Source organism: Anguilla rostrata, chromosome 8 (genome assembly GCF_018555375.3).
Source record: "Anguilla rostrata isolate EN2019 chromosome 8, ASM1855537v3, whole genome shotgun sequence".
NCBI classification, from domain to species: domain Eukaryota; kingdom Metazoa; phylum Chordata; class Actinopteri; order Anguilliformes; family Anguillidae; genus Anguilla; species Anguilla rostrata.
In genome coordinates, this window is record NC_057940.1 from 21,922,506 (window position 1) to 21,943,918 (window position 21,413).

A 21,413-nucleotide genomic window follows, 5' to 3' on the forward strand; every position below is an offset into this window, starting at 1 on the left:
TGTGGTGCACTGACTTTCTTTTAGCCTTTTCTTTTTTTTTAATTACGCCTGAGGCAGTAGGAAACGTCTAAACTTAAGAGGCTGTGTGAAATGTTTCCGGGGAAAAAAATGTTACCACTGTCTATTGGGTGTTGATAAGGCAGCCAATTAGCAGCAAGGTTGTACAGATTCCGTGTGATCATGCAATATTTTTTTTGTCAATCACATGGATGCTGCAGGGCCTTGCTGCAGATTGGCTGTCCTATCAACACCCAATAGTGATGATGTTTTTTTCTCCAGAAGCATTTCACATGGGTATAATTAAAGAGAAAAAGACAAAGGAAAAAAGGGCATTGTTGCAATTGATAATTATCGTTGAAATATATTGCTCAATGCTACCTGCATGCAAGTAATGAGAAAATACTGAATGCACAATCTGTTGTCTGTATAGTGTTATTGCTGTGCTCACCCACACTCTCTTGTCTATTTGGACATTTTCATTGCAGGTTTGAGTTTTGTGAACCCAGCTTTGTGGTGGGAAATTGTTTAGAAATCTCCTCTGACAGCCACCAGTATGATCGCATTTACTGTGGGGCGGGAGTACAAAAGGACCATGAAAACTATATGAAAATCCTGTTGAAAGTGGGCGGGATTCTGGTGATGCCAATAGAGGATCAGGTGAGTTTGCTGGCTCTTGTGATTACTTCACAATGCCCTCCGATATGTCATTTAAAACAGTCAAGATATGGAATATGCAACCGTTTTCATAAGAAATTAGAGCAGTTGCTCATGTTTTTGTTAAAATATACAACAAATTATTAGAGAACGAATAAAGCATAACTTGAAATTTTAAAACTTATAAAATGTTGTCTTTTTCAAAGGCAGTAGCTGTGGCTGTTGATTTAATTCTGAAATGTAGGTATACTCTACATTTCAGCTTTTGTGTTTACAGTCAGCGCAAGGTTAGTAACTAGGGTACATTTCGTAATAGCTAATTCAGTGTTTGCTGAGCATACATTTGGTGGAACAGGAGGGCAGAATTCAGGTCTGTGGGTGTCCGCACCAGGTCAATTTAATCATTTTCACTGATATTGGATTATGAGTTATGCCCTAGGAAGTATGTGTCACGTGACATCATTGCACGATGTGTCATTGCAATTTCCCCAACTTGTTGAGATAGCGAGAGAGTGGTTGTGTTCCATTTCTGTGTTTATGCTCAGAAAAAGCAGTTTGGAAACATGTTTACTGTTTCAACAACCTGCCTTGGAAATGATCAGCTACAGTTCAGAATGCATTGTGCATCTGTGCCTCAGTAGAAATGTCTAGCAGCTTTTTTTGAGTACCATAATCCCTGTGATGGTTACATTGAATGTGTTATTTTGTCTAAAACACATGATTTGGACATAAAATTAGTCACAGTATTCTTTATGACATACCATTATCCTGTCACATTAGTATCGTCATGTAATATGGTCCAAAATAGAGTTTTCTTTTTGGTTGCACTGAATTATATTGACGAACATAAAACATGCAAACAAAATGTTTTGAGCAAAGCAATACTTTATACATATAATGGCTTAACCATGTTTCAGTATATTGTCAGAGTAACCAATTCAGTTTCGTTGTATTTAACAATTCAGTGACAGTGTCCATCTCATTTTACCTTGACCCACAATAAACACTTTTGTTGTTCAATTAAGAAGAAAGAATATAGTTACATAACACAATATGTGTATGTATTAATAATGTATTTGGCCGTGACATTTAGACATAATGTCATTGAACCACGTAAGACATCTTGGTTAACAGAACATAGATCGGGAGTTTTAGAGCATTCACATTATGGCAATATAGATTATTTTAATTAATTGATATAAATCCGAAATATATTATTAAAGAAGTAAGTAATTGTGTGAATCACAGTAACAATAGCAATGGTAACAATAACATTCACCGCAGATGAGTGTTTATGTCATCATTAGTACCATACTAATGCATTATGCATTATCGGGCAACAGATTTATGTTCTATTCTTTATTATGGTTATTATGCTAGGAGCATCAGCTTTTATTGATTAATGGCAGTATTAAAACCATTGGAAAGCTGAGTTGACAAAACTACCAGTGATAAAGACAGGAGATGATATGTCCTCTGTGATCATTGGTGAAGTTTTTGGTGGAGCAGCAAAAAATAATTCTAATTGTTTTTTTTGTTTGTTTTTTTTCAGCAGCTCATATGGCACTCCATTGACAATTTTTTCCCTGATATCTGGTTTCCATAGAGATGACTTGTGGATTGAACCGCATGTGTTAATTAGCCATTTTTACAGCCCGCTTCCATTTTAAATAATAATTTAATCCTGTAACTTCAAAGAATATGATGAGCACATGTAGAGCTCTGATAACATAAGAACAGACTAGTTTTTTTTATGACAGCGAGGTTCTCAAATACTTTCAAATTTGTAGGGAGTTGATTTTTAGGACCTGGAACCCATTTTCAACAGTAGAGCCTCATAGGTGCAGTTGCTGAACAACCTGGAGTAGAGCATTAGAGGACAGAAAGATAACATATTACCTGCTCCCCAGCTGACCCAGATCACCAGAACTGGCCAGAGCACCTGGGAGAGCAAGAACATCCTGGCAGTGTCCTTCGCACCGCTCGTCCAGCAGAACCGGCCCGAAGGAAGCAAGCCTGACGCCGTAAAGCTCCGTGAGTTCCTGAAGATTTTGACCATCGTTCCCCTCTCAGTTTTAACACTGCAGTCCTCTGAGGACAGGCGGATCTTCATGATGACAAGAATATCCTCTATGTCATCTTAATACTGTCTAATGCAAATGGACGTTTACCCGTGTCATTACTCTTGGTATGAAATGAATCATTTTTCTGAGTAATGGTGGTGCAGTATGGAGGATTATTCGGCCCAGAATTTAAATTTAAATATAAAATGTTAAATTTAATTTTGGGGGGGGGGGGGTTTGTATGTAGTGAAAATGACAATTTTATTCTGTCTGCATATGTGAATATCTGATATCTGACTCGTGAGGAGGCAGATAAGCACCTGGGTTTTTATGGGCAGCCAAAGTGACTGAACCACTACGCATGAGTTAATACCTTTATTTGTTTTATGTGGATTTTTAAAAAGTGAAATGGGTTGTGTGCTCTATTTATTGTTGTACATTTTTAAACATATGTGTGCTAGCGTACACCTTGCAATTTTTTGCAAGCTAAAAACACCTAAATTGCAACTGAAACAATGTTATATAATCAAATATAACAGGCAGACAATGTCGGGATCTAAATTGAAAGCATTCATTACCGGTTTTCCTTGATAGCTGAATGTGAAAAACAGATAGCAGTCTTTCAGCAAGCTGACATTATTTAACCTGCCATGCTAGCTAGTAGCTTTAAGCTACCAGAACCATGTAGTAAGCTTGCGTCTAGGTAGCTAGATAGTTACTTTTACGTGCAAACGGAAAAAAATGGATATTCTAGCCAAATGGCAACAACAAGAATCATTTTCTGTGGTTGCATGGTTGTTGATCTTGCTCTTTTGAATCCTGTTGTGGTCCATAGAAGGGGTTGCTTGGAAACAGCTGCTGACTGCTGACCAGTGTGCCCATTTAACAGAGAGATGGACTATTGAGGAGAAACTGCTAAAATGCTACTTAGCCACCTCAAATTTTGTGTGTCTGCGGTCGTGGTCTTACTTCTGTGGGAAGCTCACCAAGACCTTACTTACTGCTAATACAGGTACTAAACAAACAAAAAAAAATATAGAAACCCTAATGCAAAGTTACTTAGTAGTGTGTTGGACAACTGTGCATGGCCAGTAGGGCTGGCCGAGACACCCAAACGATAATTATCAAAATATTACAAGTGGGCATGTTGTCCTTTTCAGCCCCCATCGCCGTGAGGACCCTGCAGGACCTGTCGCGCATCTACATCCGCCGCACCCTCCGCACGCTGACCAACGAGGAGATCCAGGCCCGGGGCACGCCGCAGAAGGTCCCGCAGAAGCGCAAGAGACGGCGCTGCCGCCGCCGCCGCATCAACACCTACGTCTTCGTGGGCAACCAGCTGATCCCGCAGCCGGCCGAGAGCGAGGAGGACGAGCGCATCGAGGACGAGAGCAAGGAGGAGGAGGACAAGGACAGCGGCGAGGCCCTGAAGCCGGACGAGCCGCAGCTCAACCTGCTGAGGGACAGGATCATGGCCCTGCCGCTGCCCGAGGCGCTCAAGGCCTACCTGCTGTACTACAGGGAGAAATAGCATTCCACTGTGAGAAGCTGTAGCACCTGCTGAGACGTCCTTTCCTCCTCCCCGTGCGTACTTTCCTTTCTCCGAGATGTAGCATTATTTCCGATTTCTCTGGAAGGCGGACCTGCTTTTCCCGAAAAGACGCTCGACCGACCGAGTCGATATCGATACGGCGCAGAGCATTACCGCCGGACTTCTTCGTTTTTTCCAAGTTTTGAAACTTCTGTCCTCGTTGGCGAATGCGAACGGAGAAAGCAATCCGTAGTGTTGAACGGAGAAGGGACTGTTTTTGAGGATCTTGTGGATGTAGGGTTCTTTTCCTCCCTCGTGCTTCGCAATCCCGAAACTCTTTCACGGTGAAAATGTATTGAAATCTGATCATTAAAATCTTTCCAAAAATGTTGCAAAAAACAAGAAGAAAATTCCACATTTGTACTCACTTGGTTTAAAAAAAATGAATAAAAAAAATATTTGAGATGCTTTATTTTAGGATTTCACTGAAGATTTATCAGCTTGACAAAACAGATTTTGCCATTTCGACGTCATTTTAAGATCACTATCCTAGCATCAGTTTGAGGTTTATTTTTGGCCTTTTACAAAATATTTGAGCTTAATTTTTAATTTCTTTTTGCAAATGCACTTTTATTTACTTTAGCTGTTGTTGTTGAAGGCGATGGTGTGTCAGCAGCTAAGTGTGACGAACAATGTATTTTCAAGTAACCATAGTTGGATAAAGTTGTTATGGAGTGGACTTGCGGGACCTTGGTGTATGGTGAACTTCCTGTACTGAACAAAGCTTGTAAAATGGGCTATTTGGCAGGGTTTATAGAGAGGGTATGTTATTAAACCTTCCGTTTTGTGATTATGATGTAGGAATGTGGGTGATTTGGTGTCTGCTGAGGTGAGTATATATGAATGGATGGGGTGCCCTCTGCATTCATGTAATGCTTCCGTAAGACAGCATGCCAAGTGACGCATAACCACGTTTTATTTGTGTGTGCAGTTTGAAGATCATATCACTCACATTGGTGATGAAATGTCCTTCCTCACAACAGTACTTTATTGCATACCTTAGTGGTTGATCTGTAAATGTCTCATCTGAGCTATATTGGTAGAATGCTGCTTTTGTGTTGATATGACATGGAGAATATAAAGATGGGGGGAAGCAAGTCATGACAGAAGCATGTTTAAGGCCGTTTTTTGGATTTCAGCTTTGATTGTCTCTCTCTTGCTTGTAGAACCTGTAATGTCAGAGCCTTTATAGTCTGTACTTTCACCAAATGGGATTTTGGGGTTGTAGATGTGTTAAATGTCTGTCTTCTTTGATATAGTGGAACATAGCATATTTTTTGGTTGGATTTTTTATTTAATTTTTTTGCTCAGGCCTTTAATCTTGCAATGTAGGCTAAAGTGTGTGGGTTAAAGAGTAATATGGGGTTATTCATATGTTTGTTGTCCAGTATTTTAAGAGTGGTACCATCCCAGGATACGTTTCTTTTTCATCTGTGCACCATTACTGTAAAGCCAGGGCGAGTTTAAAAGCAGCCAGTCTTCGTGCGAAAACATCCCATGCCATGGCTTCCCAAAGAGCATGTTGTGGGAAAGAAAAAAACCCCAGGACAAATTCTAATGCATCAAGAAAGGAGGTCCTTATTAAATGCGGTGTGCAATCAAGCATGCTTTAAAATGTGTGACTTTTCCCAAAAAGCACTCCATTAACTGACAACTGTGGCTTACCGTTCATAGATTTCTTTTCAAACGTACATTTCTTCTACTTAATTATTACCACAGATGTAAGTGCCCAACCCCTTTGGTTTACCTTAAAACCAAATGTGTCCACATATGGGGACAACGTATTTGTATTGCTCTATTTTTCCATAAATCACGAGGATCGGGTCATTTTGCATCATGTGCAGATGCAGATGTTATTTTCTGGCCAATGTTGACAGAATTCAAGGTTGCTAGTTCATTCGTGCGACTGCTTTAAGGTCGAATGCATTTTTGTTATTAAAAAATGCATATTTTAACATCTTCAAAAAGCATTTAAAAGAATAAAATGGAATAATCTGGTAGGTCATTGAGGATATACATGCATTTAATATGCATCATTCCCCTTGGCAATATCAGATGCCTGGTTTTCAGGTGTCATGTGTAGATGACTAAACATGAGAAATGGTTAGGGACCCAATTGCTCTCTCCATTTGAAATGTATAAAGCCTACCATAATATAAAGACATGCAGGGATGTGCAAGACAATCTCTTTATATAGTATATTTAGAGGTAATGTGAAACCCATGATATAATAAGAAATAATACCATCCTACTGAAGACTTGGTAGCCCCCACCCCCCACCCTCACTGTAGAATGGCTGGGACTGGTCAAAGCAGCTGAGCATCTTGGCTTTTCAAAAAAAGATACTTCCATGCATTGTGTGTAGAAAGCAAAGGAAAAGCAATAAAGACCAAAGCGACCGGCAAATAGTGGGCCTTATTTATCAAATGGTTGTACGACCAAATTTTATCATAAAACGTATGATTGATAACGTGTCAAGTGTTTACAACCACACCTTGTGTAAATATCTGTGTGCAAGGTGCAAGACATTAACTACGTTAACAACAGTTTAAGTGAATATTGGCTGTTTATAACAGAGGCTGTTTGTACAGCTGCTTGTATAGATAATATTGCTGTGCACATAAAAGTGTGTTATTTCACAGCATGACCTCTAACTAGCTAATCTTCCTGCATGCAACAATCTGCATCTGGCCTTGGCATTGAGAAAATGAGCCAATAAAAAAATGCATGAAAAACTCCTTTATAGGATGAGGCGATCCCCATCATTTTTAAGGATAATACCACACTCGGACGGAGGCCCAGCACCCACCCGTAGCGCGAGTTCTTTTCATGAGCAGAGATTTTTATTTCATTTATTAAATTTCTTGACTGCAGGGCAGACCACTGTAGACTTTAATCTTTTTTTAATTTATCTCAACATTCGACATTGTGTCTAACTGACTAACAGTCATTTGTTATCAGGATTTTTTTTTGTCACCCAACCCAGTCTACTTCACCTCTTAATAATATTATTTTTAGACATACATCACAATCCCAGACCTACATCAAGTGCTCTTAAGCGTAAGAAGCAGGATCACATGCAACAAATGTCCTGTGGCAAGCGGGTAATTCTCAAAGAGCTTATGTGCCAGATATGAGAAACAAACCCCAGTCTCTCGCCACAGAGAGCGTTTTGGCGAGACAGAATGTCTTGCTGTTACACTTCTTGTAGTGACATCACCCTGCCTGACAGGCATAATTGCTACAGAGCCCTTCCCTTCGACTGAACATGTCCCTGCATACCCTACTTATCTGGGCATATCCATGCCTTTTAATATATTGGAGAATATTAAAATGCTGATGAAGGGGCAAGAAATTGTAATGGAACTTGCTCTCTTTAAAACTTAAACAGCGCTATAGGTTATGTGTTTATAGCAACTTTCGCTGTAGTTGTAATGAGTCTAACACATTGACATAATGAGGTCAATGAAATCAATGGTTTAAAAAAAAAAAAAGAAAAGAAAACCTGATAACCTGTACACTGATGATGTCATCGAAGCATCATTTTTCTATAGTAACACAAATGCAACAGTTGTAGGAGACATAATAAAACAGGCAAAGCTCAGGAAGGATACTGGCCTGCTGCATATGAGGATATGCTAATGGGATGCTGAGATGAAACCCAAATAAATTACAATCGCTTGATAAATGAGGCCCATTGTGACAAATGTATGTTGCATATTGTAACAAACAGTCGATTTATTGGCTCAAGCTGTAACAGCAATATTTGGCAAATGCCTTTTTTTTAATCATTTATCAATAAAGCTTTTCACTTGCTGAGTTGAGACACCCAAACAATCAAATATAGTATTTTGCCTCTGACTTTTGCTTAATAGCCAGCTGTTTTTATGTATGGGATATTTAACCATTTTCCTGGTCCTAGGATTATAGATAGGCTATAGCTTTCCATCAAGTGAATAAAACCTTGATAGTGATGATGTTTGATGTCCATACATGTGTATATTTTCTAATGAATATATTTATGGCAATGAATTGGTCCCAGCCCTAGATTTGGAAGAGTGAAAATGTGATTCAAAGTTAACCTTTGGTTTTGGGAGTGACATTTGAACAGAATGTCTTCATGAATAATAACAAATATTAGTGCTGGACTTGGATATTAGCAGTGCACCAATCTCCTCTTATCCAAGTTTTCTTATTGTTAAATGGTCACATTATCATTGCAATGCTTGATTATACATGAAATGCGGAAAAGTTCACTGAGAAGTTGTACATGAAACAGCACGGCCACCACAAGCTTAGGAGGTTGCTATGATTATGAATGTGTAACTTCAGTGAAACTTTGTAATTTGGTATTCAATTGTTTATGACTGGAGATACATAAGGTGAATGGTGACATTGTGGCCTGGTACATTTTCAAAAATATTCTGTGAAATACCTATTCATGAATAAAGCTTATTAATTTTTTTAGGATTTAATTAAGTGAAGATGTTGTATGAGGTGTTTGGCATTGGACATATTTCCAATCATTATTGGTTTCTCCAACTTCCATGACCTTTGTGTCGCAGCTGTGTCAGAATTACCAAATGAAGTGTGCTGTGCAGAATATGGAAAAACAAAACATGCAGAATTAATCAAGGTTAGCTGTAACTGCTACAAATATGGCTTTGAGGAAGCTGACATTTTCTCACAGAGCATTGGATTGTAATACTCGGCTAATGTTACGATTGCTTTGTCCCTTAAGAGTTTCTTCTGAGTACTGCTTTTGTGTTCCTTTTGATACATTCTTTTTGTTGTGTGCGGGTCACCAATGTAGTGAATAAGTATTCAGGGGCTTTAGATTTAATAAACATGTTTTTTTCTCCCATCCTCCAGTCTTCAAATTCATCCACATTTAAAATGCCTACTTCTCACAGGGACTTAAAGTAATTAGGGTTGAACTGTTTTTTGAATTTTAGATTAACTTACAAATTTAACGGTGCTAATGGCTGTCAGGTTGATATTTATTATGGTATTTTAGGAATTCTGAAACATTTCCGACAGTGTTTTAGTTGAAAGGTTCAGGCAGAAGATGTAAAAAATGGCATTGAATTGTTACTATGAAACCCCAAGGTGAAACAGAATCTAAGACTGAGAATCTTAGGCAGATGCCTTGAGGGTTAAATTATGTCATGACTATCCCAGTTACAAGTGATGGTGTACACACTGTGGCTCGTGGCAAAAGCCAAATGTGAAACATTTGATTTGGTAATCGTTTTTTTACATTTTCACTAAACCTAGATGATACGTGACACCTTCATATATATGAGAAAGAAAGAACAGCTACATACAGATTTCATTAAGGCTTGCAGTATGATACCACTAATTGCTACATGACACCTTCATAAGACATCGTAATGTAGTCCTTGCAGCTTTACAATTTCAGTATGCTTCTAGATATATATACACCCCCAGTACAGTACGTACATCACAAGATATTCATTTCTGTTATGTCATCTGGCCACAAGCAGGAACCTTTATTTTTACAAATGGTTCTGTGCTATAATTTGCTGGTTTTCCAATCTATTATGGTTTCATATTAGTTTGAATAAATACTTTTCTATGTGTGTGAGCACGCATTCATTCACTGCATTCACTTGTAAATACTGCTAGGATTCTGGCATTTTATTATTTCATAGGACTACCATGCACCTCATGCGTTTTTGTTATAGCAAAAAACCAGGCATTTGAGAATAACCGGTGGGCAATAAGGATTTTTTAATAAACTAGTGAACCTGGGATTTAAAGCAATGGTTCATTTACAGTACTCTTTTTGGATTTACCGCAAAGCAAACCTCAAATGGGAACAGGTCTGCACCATTCTTCCGGGGCCAAACAAACAGGGATAATAACTCATTTGCAGTAAGTAGCTCCTTGAATAAACACTGACGAAGCTGTGTACTATCCCGAGAGATTTACTCAGCTGCTTGCAACCTCTGCAGTATATCTTTCTGTGTGCACTCACAAGCTCTCTAGTCTAGTAGTATATCTACCTTCCTCTGAAGGCTATAGGTATGGGCTGTGTAAACCTTTTTTGTTGGTATCCTAATCCCTAAAACCAATGCCCATGCATCCCTTATGTGCATTATGGGAGACGATCATTTTACTGCATGTATTGAACAGCAGTGTTGGTAACAAGTACTGGCAGCCTTCTTTCGTCTCCTACCTCACCTTCTAAAGCCTAAATGGGTTTCTGTTTTTGGTCAGGTGTTGACCAGCAGCACTAGCCCCAAAATTATTCTCAAAAGTAGGTAACAGTGATGGTAGCTGTTATATGTCTTCATCTGTGTGAGCTGACAGTATGGCTAACTTGCCTATAGTCTTTCAGTGTATTTGGCAGCAAACCAACTAGCCAGTGTGGCTCTTTTATATGTACAATGATGCAGCTTTACCTTTCACTAAATTCATTTTGCTCCCTGTTTTACACTTATTTTGGGTACCATGTATTATTGAATAATGCATCAGTATAGTGCATCTGAACCTCCAGCCTGATGTGGTACATTTCCTGCTTGTCCACGATAATCTCATTGTGTTTCTATAGTGTAGGACTGAAGGATTTCTTCTACTGTCAAATAGTATTCTTTTGACCCGGTGGCATCAATCTAAAGTGACCATAGAAAATAAAAAAAAAATTAAATTTATAATCCATTCCAAATAAAGAGGCCTTGATCTATAGCTATATTTATATATTATAATGGAATGCTTTTTGTGGGGAACTAGGTGTAGATGAGAGGGGCTGAGGGGTTAGCTTCCTAGCAAAATGGGAAAAAATCAAGTGCAATGAAACCCTTCATACACATGCTAGTTATGAACATTAACTAATAAAAAAAGTCAACATTCTTTGGCCAAGGCAGACATATTTCACAAATCAGACTTGGCTGCTCTTGTAAAGTAATTAACATAACTCAATTAAAGTGCGTTTAATGATATAAAACATGTTGCATTGAATTAGCTCATATGAAGTGGTTATTAATATGTGTGCTAGACCATGAGGGTTGTCCTTCATAATATGAGACATAAGTGATGATGTCCAATGTATGCGCATAAGTGATGATGTCCAATGTATGCGCATAAGTGATGATGTCCAATGTATGCGCAGTGCATGCTTAAATGTGCTCTTTGAGCCTGTTAAAATGGCAGTGCTCAACATAATCACGCTAGACAACTTTTTCAAGTGTGTTACAAAGCATTGTGAATGCATTGCGTGGCTGTTTTGTTGTTCTCATGACGGCATTGGGTTAGCTTTATGAAGGGTAATGAATGTAAAGCATTACCAAACAGTTTGCAGGAGAATCGTTTTCTCTGAAAGATCTCCCTTGGCGTTGATATTTGAGCCATAGCATATAGGTAATATTTTTATTTTGTTTTGCAGGGTTTTTCTCTCCTAGGTTTTCCTCTATGGTTCCCTCTCCCTTTTTATTTTATTTATTTTACAGGTATTCTTTAAATTCTGTCATACACTGTTGTCTTTTGGTCATTTATATGGTAGGTACAATAAGACATTTGCAATATGTGTTACTATTTGGAGTATTAAATTGTAGTTGGATGTTTATTTGTGTGGAGAATGTGGATGACTTTGCATTGTTTGAAGTTTATAGATGATTTCATACACATGTATTTCTTGGATTTACAGAGGTCAAAAACAAAAGTTTCATACTTCTGCGAATGACAACTGGGGAACATTTTTCAGAATAAAAAAAATAAATGAATATAATGCACTTGTGTTGTCACTGTCATAATTCTAGATTGTGTGCTTTTTCTGACTGCAAGACCCAACATTTATTTAAATAACTAAAATGAGGTATTTTATTGATGATATATTTTAAGCATTCTGTTGTTATTGCAGTATCTGTAGAATTAAAGTGCATATATTATCATTCAAGATAAATTTGTAAAATTTAAAGATTTATCTTACATTTTAAAAGTGCTTCAAATTAGAGAAGACATATTACTGCTCATGAGATGTATCAGTAAGATTCTATTCTAATTAATTTTGATCTATTCTTATTCTCTTCTTAATCCATACTATTTATATTTTAATTATTATGCACTGCCTTTCTTTTTTTGCCAAAAACCTAGAAACTGAACCCGTAATGTGAAGTCATTCATGCAACAATCTCAGAAATGGAAAATCGTCTCAGGGCTGTCATTATAGAATGACTCATGATTACAGTGCTGTTAAAGAAATGATTAGTGCTGTTCCACAAGATCAAGATCATTACCATAGCAATACACGACACAGGGTGTGACTCATTTCTACATATCAGTAAGACAACATACCTAAATAGTGTGCTGTGTTCACGTCATGTTGCAAGAAGAATGTTTGATATTGCATTGAAAAAGCAAATGGGTGTTTATAAAAATGTTCAAATAAATATTTTCTACATATCTAGTCTGTTATCTGAATATTGTGTATTTGCACAACTGCTTTATGCAGGTGAAATATTTTTTTTAAATACGGGGAAAATAACAATTACCACAAGAGGGCAGTAGAGTTAAAGTCATTTTATGGAGATCACTACATGCCACAGTTGAATACTGTTTTGTTGACAAATGACACTACTGTATTCAGCTTAGAGAAATATGTACAAATGGGAATTTCTGAGAGATGTGGCTATAAAAGTTAATTGTATGAAATCTGAGGGGAAATTCCCCTTCTTGCAAGGCATTAAATATGTCTTCAATTACAAATGAGTAAACCTTAAAACATGACAATAACAACAGCAGTGTGTATAAATAAGAATTCAAATTAAAGAATAAAATACTTGTGGAACACAGCTTTTTTAAAGAAAATAAAATTACCATTTGGTTTATTCACCAATTTACCTACAGAAGTCAGTCTCCTGTAACACCACTTCTGATGGCTGTTAAAAGCAAGAAAACAGGACTTCAACAGGTACCCACTTGAGCTTCTGGAGACTAAAATTATTCGACAGTATATTTAGCAGAATGTTTGACAGCAGAGATGAAAATAACATTTATAAAAGGTCAGTGTTCATACCTCACGAGTAATCTTAGGTCTGGTTTTGTTTGCAAAAATGTCGTATAGCTTTCTGTATAATGGGGCCCTGTGCAGCACTGAACGTGTTCGATAAGGCCTCAGAGAGCCATCACTAACACTGCTGTAGTGCTGCTGTGGCATCTGCCTGTGTGAATACATACTGCTGGAGAGCGCTGTGTCTGTGCGTCTCCCACTGCACTTTTCCCACCGCTCGCCCCTAACAGGAGGCCTGTGCCTCTGCGTCAACCACCGCTGGACAACAGCAGTTTACTCAGGACCACATCTTCAAAGGGCCACCACGGGCTGCAGCCCTATGAGGTCACCTGGAGAGAGCATGGTAAAAGACAAGCCATGGTGTCAACAGTTTATAGGGGTCAGAGGGAATGGTGGCACAGCAGGACTTATTCAGAGAGGAAATGTTAATATGATTTCTTTTTTTTATTTATTTTTATTATAGGCATATTTTAAAATGATTTATTTCCCATATATCTTCCTTTCACATTAACAACATTGGCTTTTACTGCCCGCCTGATTAAACAGACACATAAACGATCTCAAGCCTCCCTCCCAACTATCCTTTTCATTGCATTTCCAATATTAATATGTACACATATGTTCATTACATGCGCTGTTCTGTTTCCGTTGTTGCTGTTTTTTTTATTATATATCAAATTCATCATTATAGTTATATTAATTAGAATCATGGTTAGGTGGCATCTAGATTTCACATTATACATTAAAAATGCTGCAGTACACCATATAACATTTTAAATATATTAATCTTGAAATGATCAGCAACTGGGCTGTGTGTACTTCCTTATCTTACCACAAAGTGGCATTGCACTGAGGAACTGTGTGGAACTAGTGTTTGGGCTATGACATTGCAACTGCACTGCTTTTTAATTAGTCACATTTCACACAACATAATCAGCTTGTAATTCACATTAGCTTCATACAGCATATAATTAGGCCAAAAATAAGGGTCTTGTAAGCTGTCATGTTAATAGGAATAGGATACCATTCAAACAGACCAAATGTGTTATTACTTTAAACAATAAGATGCATTGTTTTCATGTGAAGTTTTGCCTGTGTTTGATGAACTGTTTTTACCCCGTCACAGCTTTGTCCAGTATTCATTCGCACACTTAACATAGTGTTCTTGTGTGAATAGCTATAACAAAATTCTAATGATAAATTTGCAGGGGAGCATGGAGATTTGAAGTTTTGCCTCCCCATGCTAACCATTTCTCAGCAAAGTTGACAAATCCCCTCATTGAGTTCTTCTCCTTTATCGTGTGGTTTAAAGTAGCCCACTGTCAAACCAGAACTGCTACATTTTCTCTGGCATCCTTAGTCCTCCACCTTGTCTCTTTGCCCCTCAAGCCTTCACCGCTTGTAGTATATTAAGAGTGATTTTCTCCCACAGTGTTACTTGCAATTTTGTAAACAGAGGCTGTGCGGTGCATAGATACATTTTTTAAAAAGGTATTACTAGATATTGGCTCAACCCTAATTTGTATGAAATTTGCATGTCTGAAAAATCAAAAGCATTTTGCCAGAATCATGCATTATCCAGAGTCGAATTCCCAGGATTAAGCCCACAGAAATTCTCAGTCTGCTCACAACTGTATTACAGAAATTTTAGACAATTGCTGGCGAGCCTCCCACCTAAATCAGTCTGACACCTGCATGTGCGTCCATGCTCTGTGCTTCTAAGCTTCCAGCCACACGTATTGCACATTTTACACAGAATATCTGTCAGCCCACACACTGCGCTTTTTCAGCATCTGACTGCTTCTTCTGGGGGATGCTGCACACCTCGTCCTCATTTTCACTGTGTTCCTTAAAGCAAGCTGGGAAAGAAAGGTTTGAAAAGTAGCTTGCATGTTAAAATCGTTTATGGTTTCATATCCTGTTTTGTTTACACCCATTGCATCATTGCTGAATTGCATTTGAACATTTTCAGCAGGGCTGCCCATCCCTGTTCCTGGAGATCTACCATCCTGTAGGTTTTCATTTCAGCCCAAATTTTTCATGCCTGATTCTACTAATTAGCAGCTGAATGAGATCACTAGCTGTTGAAGGAGGTGAGCTTTGTTAGGGTTGGAGTGAAAACCTACAGGAACAGGGTTGGGCAGCCCTGATTTTCAGCATTGCTTTTCCCCACCTCCAGAAGAAATAAGTGTCTCTTTGTATCACCCACTGTGTGATTTTATTAACCCTGCCTGGTATAAAAAAGCAAACATCCTGTTTCAGGAATGTGGACACAGCAGCAGGAAAGGATGAAGCAAATCTTTCTCTTATAGGCTATTGGACTTGCCTTTACAACAAGCCTAATTTATCGCCTGGCTCAAACCGCTGATTGAGACCCCGAGGTTGGCTTCAGTGAAAAAGTACAAACCAGCAGGCTTTTCTCTGAGACTGCCCAGGCTCCTCTGCCAGATCTGCACTGCAGTTAAGCATCAGCACACAGCTGAAGGATCGGGCACTGCCATATGCTGCGCTGTTTCACGGAAGACAAAGCCGTCTCAGCAGTGGACCAGGTGAACCTGCAAAGACTGTCTCCAACAATCACCCAGGTAGTTATTCAACATATACTGCATCATTTAAGAGGAGACCTCTGTGAGGAGCAATTGTTGGGGCACGTTTGGCAGGAGCTTTGGTGATGAAAAGAGCTGAAATTGCTAATGTTTCATGAGGATCGGTGTCTAAAGTGATGCTGGCAAGGAACTTTGAGGGAAAGACATCAAATATACTCACAAATTGTGATGTCTATGCATTAATCAGAGATGCAAGGCTAAAGAGATGAGAAACTCTACATTAATTGACTACAAATTGTAATCTAGTGTGCAAACACAGTTTTATCAAGAATGGTCCTTCAAGAATCAAGTGCAGTGGTGCCAAGTGCACAGGTAATCAACTACACACCAGTGAAAGAACATGTTATACAGTAGTACATTGAAACATCCTTCACCATGTTCTCGACGAATGGACGAGTGCATGTCACCAAAAGCAGTCTGTAGGCCTGACCTCTGGGTTCTGATACTATAATTTTGTGGGGTGCATTTTCATGGCATAAACCAGGTACACTCATCTTCTTGGATAGCAAGGTCAGTTCAAATTGCCTCTTCATTATTCATGTTGCAGATTTCTTTCCAGCTAAGAGTGGTGTCATCCAGGATAGCAATGCCCTGATCTGCAGAGCATGTGAAGTCACCCAGTGGCTTGATAAGCAAGGCAATGATGCTATCCATGTGGCACAGCCTTCTAGGTCATCAGATCTGAACCCAGCTGGGCATTTATAGGAGTCTGAGACAGCAACGTTGTTGTAGTCTGTAGTTCCGGTCACTTGTCTCCCCAGTACTGTCTCTGTGTCTGTGTTCCCTGCGCTGCTTCACTCCCCTGTACTTGCGTGATTTCACTATTCGGGTGGTTCCGGGTTTTCGTGGTTTCCCCCCTTCTTTCCAGTCTCGCTTTACTTTCTTCCTGCTGATTTCTAGTTTTACTAATTTCTACTAATCCCTACTAACTTATAGATTGTAAAGTACTAACCTCGCTAATATACTAACATGTGAATATTACTAATGGACTAACACACACTAGTTTTGGGGTTTTTTGATAGTTTAGATCACTATACTAATACATTAACCAGTCTCCTTTTCCATGCTGCGCTGTAGCTCCGCCCCTTTTCTTTCTAGCCTGCTCTAACGCTGAGTTCTGCAATTGCCTGCACCTGTCTCTTGCTCTAACTGCACCTCTCTCTCTCTGCACGTGTTTTACCTGCTAAACCCAGGCCGTCTGTTATCATTGTTGTCTATGTGATTCCAGTCCGCGTTTTGTCAGTCCCCTGTCATTTAATTAGTTATCCTAATGTTCTTCACCTGGATGTTGTTTGTTACTCCGCCTCACTCACGTAACCCCTCCTTGATTGTTACCTTCCCCAGTGTATAAATGTCAGTCTTTTCCACCATGTCCCTGTCAGAACGTTGATCATATTCATTGTGCCGATTATTTGTAAGCCTTTGTTTATTGAGATTCTTGCGACACCCCTTTGCCCGACTTCGAGTTTGCCTGCCCCTTTTGGTTTTGTTTGATCTGGTTCGACCTTCGCTTTTCTTTGACTTCTCTTTTGCCTGCCCCTTTGTACCTTCGCTATTTCTGATCTCCTGGTTTTTGACTTTGCCTGTCTTTTTACTTTTCTTTTGGAAACTCGATTCTGTACCGCACTCTCTCTGATCACCTGGCTACGAACTTCGCACTGATTAAAGACAACGTTTTTGGATTTCCTGGTCTGCGTGTGGGTCCTTACACAGAACATCACAGTACGTTCTGACCAGGATGGACCCAGCGGACCCTGCCCAGGTACAATTTGTACTTGGGCAGCAGGGAGCCATGTTGGGACGCCACCAGTCCCACTTGGAGTCGGTCTCTCACCAGCTGCAGACCCTAACCTCCTGCGTGGCGGAGCTGATATCTGCACTCCGGGCTTCCTCGCCTGGCTTCGCTCCCCAGCAACCTGCGGCTCCCGCTACGCCTGACATCCCACCTGTACGTGCTCGTGAGCCCGACCTTCCTCCTCCGGAGAAGTACGACGGAGAACCTGGTGGCTGCCGCCATTCCTTACCCAGTGCCGGCTGATCTTCCAGCTACAGCCAGCTACCTTCCCCACTGAGCAGGCCCGAGTTGCCTACATCATCACGCAGCTCACCGGGCGAGCTAGGAAGTGGGGAACGGTTGCCTGGGAGGAGGGGCTTCCTGCGTGCAGACCTCCACGCTGCTCGCAGAAGAGATGAAACGGGTCTTCGACCGCTCCAAGCACGGCCATGATGCGGCGCAAGAACTCCTGCGCATGCGCCAAGGGGGAATGACGGTGTCGGACTTCGCCATCGACTTTCGTACTCTGGCTACCGCCAGTGGCTGGGAGGAGAGATCTCAGTACGACACCTTCCTCAATGGCCTGTCTGAGAGCGTGAAGGACGAGCTGCTGACCCGGACCTGCCCGAGGACCTAAACGATCTCATTGCCCTGGCTATCCGCGTGGATTCACGCATCCGAGAGCGCCAACGGGCTCGCAGTCAAGGGGTCTACAACCGAGCAGTCACTGAGAGGTCCAGAACCACTGCTGCACCTTCTACCAATCTCAAACCTCCTCCAGTCATGATGTCGGACCCGGAGCCGATGCAAGTCAACCGTGCTCGCCTGACCAAGGAGGAGAGGGATAGAAGAATGCACACCAGGTCATGCCTCTACTGTGGGAAACCAGGCCACTATGTCGCAGCCTGCCCGCTAAAAAGACAACGCCCGCTAGTGTGTCGAGAAGCACTAGTGGGTATGGTTCCAACCGAATCCTCCTCCAAACACCGGACTTGCCTGCCTGTCAACATTGAGTGGGATGGACGAACCAAGGGGACCACCGCCCTCATCGACTCCGGGGCCGAGGAGAACTTCCTGGACGCTGGGGCCGCCGAGAGATGGGGGATCCCCTTGGAGAAGATGTCATGCCCCTAGTGGCCAACTCGCTCAATGGTCAAAGGTTGGCGAATATTACTCACACCAGCGTTCCTCTCAAGGTTCGGCTCTCCGGCAACCATCAAGAGGAGCTTCGCTCCACATCATTGAATCTCCCCACTCACCCATCATTCTCGGGCATCCCTGGCTTGAGAAGCACAACCCCACCTTGGAGTGGAACTCGCACAAGATTTTGGGCTGGAGCCCATTCTGTTTAGCATCTTGTCTGCGAGAGGCCCATTCTTCTGTTCCTGAGTCACCTCCTCCCGAGAAGCCGACGGACCTGTCGGCGGTTCCTCCCGAGTACCTGGACCTTGAAGAGGTCTTCAGCAAGTCCCGAGCCACCTCTCTGCCTCCTCACCGCCCTTACGACTGCACCATTGACCTGAAGCCCGGCACCACTCCCACCAGAGGTCGATTGTCTCTCTGTCTCGGCCGGAGACGGAAGCTATGAATAAATACCTCCAGGAGTCCTTGACTGCCGGCATCATCCGTCCTTCATCCTCACCAGCAGGGGCCGGATTCTTCTTGTGGGGAAGAAGGATGGCTCACTCCGGCCTTGCGCGACTACCGAGCCCTCAATGACATTACGATCAAGAACCGTTACCCACTCCCTCATGGCTTCCGCCTTTGAACTCCTGCAAGGAGCCACCATATTCACCAAGCTGGACCTGCGCAACGCCTATCACCTGGTGCGCATTCGAGAGGGCGATGAATGGAAGACAGCCTTCAACACTCCTACCGGACACTGGGAGATTGGTGATGCCCTTCGGCTCACAAACGCACCAGCTATTTTCCAGACACTGGTGAATGATGTTCTGAGGGACTGGATAAATAAGTTTGTTTTTGTATACCTGGATGACATCCTGATCTTTTCCAAAACTAAGGAGGAACATATCATCCAGGTCCGCAAGGTGCTCCAGAGACTGTTGGAGAACCGCTTATTTGTCAAGGCGGAGAAATGTGAGTTTAGTTGCAACACCACTTCTTTCCTGGGATACATCATCACCGCCGGCAGCATTCAGATGGACCCCAGAAGATCCGGGCGGTTGTGGAATGGCCTCAGCCAGACTGTCGTCGGGAACTGCAACGTTTCCTGGGCTTCGCCAACTTTTACCGCCGTTTCATCCGTAATTACAGTTCTCTGGCAGCCCCACTCACCGCCCTCACATCCATTAAGACCCGATTCCAGTGGAACGCCCAGGCTGAAACAGCCTTCCGAGCCCTCAAAACCACTTCACCTCTGCACCCATCCTTGTTCATCCTGACTCTGCGGCTCAGTTCATCGTAGAGGTTGATGCCTCCAACATTGGGGTGGGAGCCGTTCTCTCTCAGCGTTCCTCCAGGGACAATAAGATCCATCCCTGTGCCTACTTCTCTCACCGCCTGACACCCACAGAACAGAACTATGACATTGGGAACCGTGAGCTGTTGGCGGTGAGGATGGCTTTGGGAGAATGGCGCCATTGGCTTGAGGGCTCTCAAACACCTTTCCTGGTGTGGACTGATCATAAGAACCTGGAGTACCTTCACACAGCCAAACGCCTCAATCTCGCTAGGCCCGATGGGCACTATTCTTCTCCAGATTTGACTTTACCCTTGCTTACCGCCCGGGTCAAAGAATACCAAGCCTGACGCCTCTCCCGCCGGTTTGAACCACCCACCAAAGATCCTTCACCTGACACCATCCTCCGCGGAGCTGTTTCATCAATGCCATTCACTTGGACATCGAGGAGATGGTTCGTAAGGCCCAGGAGGATGAGGCTGGTCCAAGTAATTGCCCAGCGGATCGTCTCACGTTCCTGCCCAAGTCCGCTCTCAAGTTCTCCTTTGGGGCCACGCTCGCAACTCTCATGCCACCCGGGGCCACCAGAACCAGGACATTTATTCAGAGACGTTTTGGTGGCCCTCCATGAAACAAGAGATCTTGGACTTTGTGGCTGCCTGCTTGGTCTGTGCCCAGAACAAACCCTCTCACCACCCACCCTCAGGTCTGTTACAGCCCCTCCCCATCCCACACCGCCCTGGTCTCACATAGCATTAGATTTCATCACAGGCTTACCCCATCCAACACTTTCACCACTATCCTCACCATAGTTGATAGGTTCTCTAAAGCTGTTCACTTCTGCTCCCTCACCAAGCTTCCTCTGCCAAAGAAACTGCCAACTTACTCATTCATCACGTTATTAGATTACACGGCATCCCCACTAATATAGTTTCCGATAGAGGCCCCAGTTCACTGCACGTTTCTGGAAAGCTTTCTGCTCACTGTTGGGTTCCTCCATTAGCCTATCCTCAGGATTTCACCCCAGACCAATGGCCAGACCGAGCGGGCCAATCAAGTGATCGAAACTGTCCTTAGATGCCTCTGCTCCAAGAACCCCACCTCATGGTCTTATCAACTACCCTGGGCAGAGTATGCCATTAACTCACACACCTCCGCTTCCAAACTTTCTCCGTTCGAGTGCTGCCTAGGGTACCAGCCGCTCTATTCCCTAGTCAGGAGGAGGAGGTGGGGTCCCTCAGCTGAAGCCTTCATCCGGCGCTGCAGGAGAACATG

The 21,413-nt window shown here is 41.9% G+C and overlaps 1 protein-coding gene across 6 annotated transcripts in view; it reads left to right on the plus strand.

The window, feature by feature from the left end:
* pcmtd1 (protein-L-isoaspartate (D-aspartate) O-methyltransferase domain containing 1) overlaps positions 1-9,172 on the plus strand; it is a 32,119-nt gene extending 22,947 nt beyond the window's left edge. For 4 of the 6 annotated variants that reach the window (XM_064347053.1, XM_064347050.1, XM_064347052.1 and 1 more), the window contains 4 exons: positions 486-657; positions 2,565-2,688; positions 3,553-3,729; positions 3,878-9,172. In XM_064347053.1, the coding sequence (XP_064203123.1) occupies positions 486-657; positions 2,565-2,688; positions 3,553-3,729; positions 3,878-4,248 (844 nt within the window). In that variant the 3' untranslated portion in view covers positions 4,249-9,172. The remainder of the gene's footprint in view (positions 1-485; positions 658-2,564; positions 2,689-3,552; positions 3,730-3,877) is intronic. The other 2 variants (XM_064347054.1, XM_064347055.1) reach the window with 2 other exon arrangements.
* The last annotated feature ends 12,241 nt before the right edge of the window (positions 9,173-21,413 follow it).